This window comes from Mastomys coucha, unplaced genomic scaffold (assembly GCF_008632895.1).
Source record: "Mastomys coucha isolate ucsf_1 unplaced genomic scaffold, UCSF_Mcou_1 pScaffold18, whole genome shotgun sequence".
NCBI lineage: Eukaryota > Metazoa > Chordata > Mammalia > Rodentia > Muridae > Mastomys > Mastomys coucha.
In genome coordinates this window covers 66,981,897-66,989,465 of record NW_022196900.1, presented here as the reverse complement: position 1 = coordinate 66,989,465, position 7,569 = coordinate 66,981,897, and the positions used below count along the sequence as shown (strand labels likewise).

The 7,569-nt window shown below is 51.9% G+C and overlaps 1 protein-coding gene across 1 annotated transcript; it reads left to right on the top strand.

Moving 5' to 3' along the window:
• The first annotated feature begins 317 nt into the window (after nt 1-317).
• Dmrtb1 (DMRT like family B with proline rich C-terminal 1) lies at nt 318-7,304 on the top strand. Its single transcript, XM_031376836.1, has 4 exons — nt 318-933; nt 3,115-3,323; nt 4,493-4,730; nt 6,504-7,304. Exons 1-4 carry the CDS (start codon nt 369-371, stop codon nt 6,566-6,568), a joined length of 1,077 nt encoding a protein of 358 aa, XP_031232696.1. The 5' UTR covers nt 318-368; the 3' UTR covers nt 6,569-7,304.
• The last annotated feature ends 265 nt before the right edge of the window (nt 7,305-7,569 follow it).

The following is a 7,569-nucleotide window of genomic DNA, read 5'->3' as shown; positions in this document are numbered from 1 at the left end:
AAAAAACCCACTATTTTCCAATTACAATTTGGCGGGAACAGAAAGTTTGAAAATTCAAGCGCCGAAGACTTCAAATAACTCATATGACATATGCAATCAATAATTCATCTTGAATTTACTCCGTACCCCATTGCCCAACACACAGAAACACGGTAAATTTAGCACACAGACACCCCGAAAGTGGAAGAAAATGTAAGAGCCCTATTGCAGTTCTCGGGACACGCAGTGAGCTGTTTTGTTACAGTGTATCCAATGTCCCTAGCACCAGGGACTTATGGGGGCACCGCTCATTCCCGCTTCACTCGCTCTGCAGCTTCGGGAAGTGGTGGTTGTGTTTGGAAGCAGAGCTTGCCAAGCTGGACGACAAGATGCTTCGCACCCCCAAGTGCTCTAGGTGCCGGAACCACGGCTATCTGGTACCAGTCAAGGGCCACGCTGGCAAATGCCGCTGGAAGCAGTGCAGCTGTGACAAGTGCTACCTGATCACCGAGCGCCAGAAGATCATGGCTGCCCAGAAGGTGCTCAGGACCCAAGGTGCAGAGGAGCAGGTGCCTTCGGTGGGCATACAGGGCCCCCAGCCGCCTCCTAGGGCTCCAGCCGCGGCTGCGGCGGCGGCCACCGCCTCGAGCTCCAGCATTTGCCCACTGCCGAGGGCGGCTGTGGGAGGTGCTGGGCCAGGCCCCGCGGCCACCTGCTTCCTCGAGAGGTCCCCGCAGGCCCAGAGCCCAGGCCCGAGCGCCTTCCAGCTGGTCCCGAGTGGCCGCCCGGGCCCCAGCTCCTTCCAGCCTGGACCGGGGGCCCCCGGGGGACTGCACGACCGTCCCCCCGCGTGGCTGCCCCAGCTCAGGCCGCAGGCGCCCAGGCCCGAGCTTTGCTACCCGGATCAGCACCTGCCAGTGCGGCCGGTGCCCCGACTGCCGTTCGCCGACTACGGTAAGCCCAGCCTCGTGCAGCCGACGGTTCCTCCGGCCTGCATCAGGCCTACAGTCTCCGGCCCTAAACTGGAGTCCCAGACTGGTGTCGGGGTGGAAAAGGCGCCTTCCCCAGGTAACCCCACTTTAGAACATGTTCCCAGACAAGGATTCGGGTGGGTGGCTTCAGATGGCAACAGGGAAAAGCTAGTGGGAAAGCACGAGCAATGCAGAGCGGGTGGGGTATGTCGAGATGCAGTTTTCTGCCTTTGTACTTTTGCAAGGGAAAAAAAATGGCAGCTGGGGGAAAAAAAAGATGGCAGCTGGAGTAGCTTTGGCAGTGGCGCCTTTCTGTAGACCTTCCAGCGTGTTTGCGCGGCATCCCCTCCCCCCAAGTCTAGCCCTCTTGCGCCTGCGTGGCAATCCCCTCCCCCTTCCCGTCTGCCATTTTCTCCAGCTGGAGAGTCTTTTAGAACTTGCTTTCTGAGTGGCTGTCTACCTTAAACTGCGCCTGCGCATCCTCCTTTCACTTGGTGGAGTCTAGTTTATCCTAACTGCAGTGTCTGGCCTAACGCACCTGTACTCACGCTTTCTGTTCCACCAGATGTGGTTGGGCACAAACTTTCTGCAACTTGGTCAGGGAGAAGGGTTGGTTCACTAAGATGTTACAGCTTTTTTTCCACTCCTCGCTTTGTGCATAAATTACATTGTTTCTTTAATGCTGTGATGCTTCCCTGCTTCCCTGATAAAAGTACGATTTCTTGTGGGTTTTAAATATATATATATATTTATATCTTATAATTTATTTATTATAGTGCATTGGTGTTTTGCCGGCATGCATGTGAAGGGTGGCTTATCCCCTGGTACTAGAATTACAGACAGGTGTGAGCTGCCACTTGGGTGCTAGGAATTGAGCCTGGGACCTCTGGAAGAGCAGCCAGTGCTCTTAACGCCCCCCCCCCCCCAGCCATCTCTCTAGCCCGTGAAGTAAAATTTTCAAGTAATGTAAAATTTGAGGCTCTTGGAATGCAGCTCTTTTGGATGAAGACGTATTTAAAAAAAAAACCAAAACTTTACTTAGGACTGTAGAACGAGTCTGAGTGGGCGGGGGGGGGGGGGGGGGGGGGGGGGGGGGGGGATGCTCATGGTTAACCTTGGACAAGTTTCCTCCTTGAGGAGCAGACTTTCAGAAATTAATGCTAATTGTTCTTAATGTTTCTGGGATTTTGTAAGAAATCTTTCTCCTCGAGGAACTGTCTGTCTGATGAGGAAGACAGACCTAAACCTGCAGCCCTATGAGAACTTATCTGTGTTCATCTCTCAACAAACAGGAACTTTAAAATGTGCTGAACACGGGTGTTATAAAGAGGTGGGGAGAAGGGGGCACTTGTGGCTAATCCCAGCAGGTGTGGAGGAGAGGTCAGAGGGCAACTTTGAGAAATTGGTTCTTTCCTTCTACCACATGGGTCCCTGGGATGGACCCATGGAGCTCAGGCTGTCAGGCTTGGTGGCAGCTGAAGCAAAGGGGACTGAGAATCTCACCCGTGGGCTAGAGTGTTGCTGTTAGTGTTGCATGGCCGTTACAGTTAGACTCTGAAGTGGTTAAAGGGCTGCGGAGTGACTGTTAAATGCTCAGCCCTAGATGGGGTCTCCATTGTTTTGTCACCTCTACAGGTCCCAGGGGATAGCATGAAGGGGAGAGGGAAGAACATAAGAGCCAGGAGAAGGGGTGGAGCACGGCAAGCATGGCTTGCCCGTTCTACTCACTACCTCACGGTGGCCTACTGCCTGCATGGGGTTAGGGTCATGAGGACCCCTTTCTCCTAAGGTCTGTAGGCAATTAATGGTTAGTAGAACAAGGGAGAGACACCTTTTATTCAGTGTGTGACCACCCAGGTTCCTGAAAGTAGCCTTAGCTAATCTTACTGGTTCACACACATACACAAAGAGACGTTAAGGTAGAAAGAGGACAAATGACAGAAAGGCTCACTGACAAGGAGAGGAGATGAGAGGGTCCAGCATGGATGTGACCAGAATACATTATCTATGTAGTACAAGCTTATAAAGAAGCTCAGTGTGATGTCTGACGAGAGACTCCTTTAGTCAGTTATGTCAATCTTGCTGTTGCCTGGGAGACAGCAGTGCAATGCTTTACCCCTCAGGTTTGTGTTCTTAACACTTCCCTCTTTGTTTATCTTCTTAGGGCATCCTCTGAGATTCAAGTCTGATCATGTGGTAGGAGCTGGGTACCCTGAGAGAGAGCCATTCAAGCAGTGCCCTGCCTGCGTCCCTGTGCCACCCTACCAGCCCTTCCCACTCTCGGAAGGCCAGGATTCATCCTCTGCTCTGGGGGTCCCTCAACAAAGAGGCTTCCGGCATGTCTCCTGCAGCCCCTACCATGGAAGCGGCTTGGTAAGTGGGAGCCTGACTCCTGTTTAAGCTCGTCCTTATCCCAGCCACCCTTATCACTTTTGCTGGCCCTCAGCCCCAGAGAGCTGGTTGTCATAAGGAAGTATGTCTAGGAGTGCACATGCACCACTGGGCCCGGGCTGTGGTGTCTGCTCTTCAGACTTGGAGCCCAGGGAAGACTGTAGGCTTGACCCATGCAATGCAGCTGCCAGAGAAGCCTTCCTGCTGCTGAGCACCAACGCCACAGGACTTGTGAATGAGACCTGGGATTCGGCACTCTTGGCTGATTGGTATGGAGCCAGAGATGCCCTGCCTCAAGCCCAGGCATTTTCTGCTATCCCAAGTGTGTCTCAGAGGTACAACAAACCTAGCTCTTGACTCCCATGGCACCATTTACTGCCCAGCCTGAAAGATGTGGCTGCTCCCGTTGTCCCTCTACCACAGCCCAGGAGAGCAGGTGCCGCTGGCTCCAGGCAAAGAGAGGCTGTGACCAAGGGCAGCCCACAGCACACCGTCTGCTCTCCCAGAAGCCTGGATTTGGCATGCAGGGTAGGGTTCTGAATGACAGGTCTACCAGACACTTTTGTAAAAGGTGCGACTCCAGCCTGTATTTGCGGCTGAACTGCCATACCGGCTCAGGCAGGAGCTTTGTTCTTAGGAGAGAGCTGGTTGAGAGCTTGGAATCCCAATGCTGACAGTTTCCCCTTCCACGCTCATCACGTCTGGATCAAACCTAAGAGCAGGAGACTATGTTCACTCATGTGCCACTGCCCTGGCCACATGCTCCAGACACTGGGAGACATCCCTGTCTTTATCCTTGTCCCTGCCTACTTACTGCTATTGTGTGTGCTTCTTCTAGTCCCCTTTGCCCAAGAGAGGGGGACAAAGCCAAGAGAGCAATCCTCCTTCTTCCTAACCCTGCATCCTGGGGACTTCTGCCCTCCCAAATCCCTTAGAGAAGGCCCCCAGGCTCAGCTAACATAATGCCCGCATTGCTGCTTGCCTGTATTCATGCGGAGGTGTCTGCTGAATGCCCTGTCCCAAGTGCCCTGCACATGGGGGTGTATGTGTCCCCCACATGGACCCTCCATTTGAGAAATAAAAGATGTGATCAATCAGCCTGCCTGGCTCACTGTCTCCCTCTCTGCCCCTCGTTCTGTGTGTCCATTTAGGTGTCAGAGCCAGCCAGAGACCTGCAGCCAACCTATTGCTCACCGATGCCTCCGCCGCCGCCGCCTCCGCCGCCGCCGCCACCGCCACTACCACCTCCCCCAACCCAGCCACAGCAGCCGCACTTCCTCCCACCAGGCTTCCTCTCTGCTCTCCACTTCCTGCCACCGCCGCCACCGCCACCATCTCCGCCATCTTTCTCGCTGACCATCCTGTATGATGCAGACAAGGAGCATACCAGTAAGACCTGAATATTCCTGCTTCCGGATGATGGGGGAGAGGTCACCTGAAGTGGGGGTGGGGAGAGGGGCCACGGGCTGAGTTCATTCCCACAACCCTCTCATAGTCTATTAGCATGAACCCACGGAGGTTAGAACTGTGGGCAAGGTGTGGGGGAAGTATGCTCACGTTCACAGTGTGCACAGTAGATGAGAAGTTCCAGGACTCCTGATCAGGGAGGAACCTATGGCCACAACAGGAGCCATGCTGGACACCCCACTGTAGTCATCCTTCAGGTCCCTTGGACAAGAGCTAAAGTGTCTGTTTGGCAGCTCTGCCATTGCTGCCTGGGACCCCTGAGCACCGAACCTCAGGCTTCTCCTCCAGCACTGTCCTCACAGGGCCAGTGGTCCTTTGGGATTTATGAACACTTGGTGATTTTTTTTTAAATTGTAAAAAGCATTGATATTTTACTTTTATGCATATGTACATGCATGTTTGTGTGGTGGGGGATGAGCATCTATATACATAAGCACACGTGTGAAGTCAGAGGATAACCTTGGAACATGGCCCATCTCCCTTGAGACAGGACATCTCATTGTCATTGACCTGGAACTCACCAACTAGGCTGGAGTGGCTGCAGGGAGCTGAGGAATCCCCAGGTCGGTCCCGCCTCCTTAGCCCTGAGATTGCAGGCACACAGCATCATGCCTCTCAGGGCTTCCAGGGAGCCGACTCAGGTGCTGGAAGGCAAGCGCTTCAGTGGCCGAGCTAGCTCAACAGCCCTGGGGATTTCTTTCTTCTTTCTTAAAATTCAATTTTTAAGATTTATTTGTTTTTTTTATGTGTGTGTGTGTGATTGCAGGTGCACGTGAAGGTCGGGACAGCTCCAAGCTGAGCCTTGTCACCGCTACACCACCACACCAATTCTTATATAGGGTTTTCTTCCGAGGGCCCTTGTAGCTTGAAGGTTTCTTTTCAGTTTAGTGTTTTTTTTTTTTTTTTAAATTTATATGTTTGTAATGTATATGTATATGCCCTGGAACTGGACTTACCAGCAGTTAGGAGTGGTCCAACATAGATGCTGGGGACTGAACTCAGGTCCTCTGCAAGAGGAGCAAATATTCTTGACCCATTTCTGCAGGCTGTCTTCCGAGTTTCTAAGGCTTTACTCTTTTCAGTCTTATGAGCCTCCTGTGGTTTGGAAAAAAGTTGGAAAATCCAAAGAGTTCTTTTAATATAAATATCAACAGTGTCTGTTGAACTGGATGAGTCTGGTGCTCTCCAGTTTTACTGAGAGAAAACTGAGGCCTGTGGCTCACTTGCTTTGTGGCTGGTGTAGTGTGACTTGAAGCTCACTAGCTGCTGGCCTGGGAGCTTCGTTCTCGCCTATACTAGCTATGTGACCTTGGACAAGCACAATCTCTGTGGTGCTTCAGGTCCAGCACCTACCAAAGCAGACAAATAGTGGTCTCTGCCTCGTAAGACTCTTCTGAGGATAAACCACAGACAGAAACCAGCAAAGCATTCATTAAATTAGCTGCCGCTTACTGTCCCCTGATTGTCTTGCTACAGAAGGGCAAGTTCACTGCTATGAAGAGCCAGACTGAACTGGGGCACTCAAGTCTGTTCCATGTGGCCAGAGTTAGAAGCCAGTCTCTTGCCCAGCAAAAGAAAGCAGAGTCACTCTCCACAGGGGCCTGGGCACAAGAGAAGGCCTTGTAGAAATGCTGTACCTGAGAGCAGATGATTCACCCTCTTTCTAAATCCAGCTGTTCTTTTTGTCCTTTACAGATGGCCAGGATGCAGAAGCGCCCAGTGAGCCCAGCCAGCACTCTCCCCAGGAGCAGTCCAACTAAGCTGCAGGCCACCTGGAAGGTGGAAGGCCACCGGGTGGGGACGGGCATATATATATGGCAGGGATTATTTTTTTTTCCACCATGTTCATGTTATATAGGGAGGAAGGATACTGATAGGTGTAAGAAGGCAGCTAATTCCGACTTCAAGTTTAGAAGGAGAAAGGTGGCTTCCAAGGTTCTCTGGATCCTGTGTGGGTGTTGAAGTGTGCAAAGGGAGAGTATCTGGGCTGGGCAGGGCCTTTGAAGAGTGGGGGCTGGTGAAACACAAGTTTAGGAATGAATTTAACCATCCTGAGTCATGTATGAAATTCACTTCTAGAGGTGACCCCTGATTTCCCCAAGCCTCACTCAGGACAGAAGGCACCATCCAGTTCAGCCTTCTGCCCCCTTTGCCTGAACCCCAAGCCTGGGTACTGCAGACATCAAGGCTTCCAGATGATGCAGGGCAGGTACCAGGGACTGCAATGCTGACAGCAGGCTCTGCAGCATTCCACCTTTACTCAAACACTGCCTCTTGTTCTCTTCCAGAGAATGAGCGTCCTGAGGACTGAGCCACTTCATTTCTCTGTGTAGCTCAAGCAATGATAGACATCCTTTCTCATTTAAAAATGTAGATTTTAGTATCCAATGTTTTTTATGGTGGGGAACTCATGGGCACTGAAGCAGTTCTCAGAGCATAAAATGGCAATTTGTTCTCTGAGGACAGTTGAGTATTAAATAAAGTGAGCATTAGAAATCTTTGTGAAGGCTTTTCTGCTTAATCCTCACAGAAGGCTACTGGGCAAGAGGCTGGCTGGGGAGCCAGGGTACCTGGGTTCAAGGTACGCTATTGCTGAGGCAAGTCTCCCTGGTCTACCTTTCTTACCAGTGGGATGGTCTGAGGCAAGTTGCATACATCATCACTGTCAAGATTTTCAGGGTGGGTTCTGAAGCAGAATTTCACTTAGTGTCCCAGGCTAGCCTCAAACTTGTTGTCCTCCACCCTCAGCTTCTCCTCTACT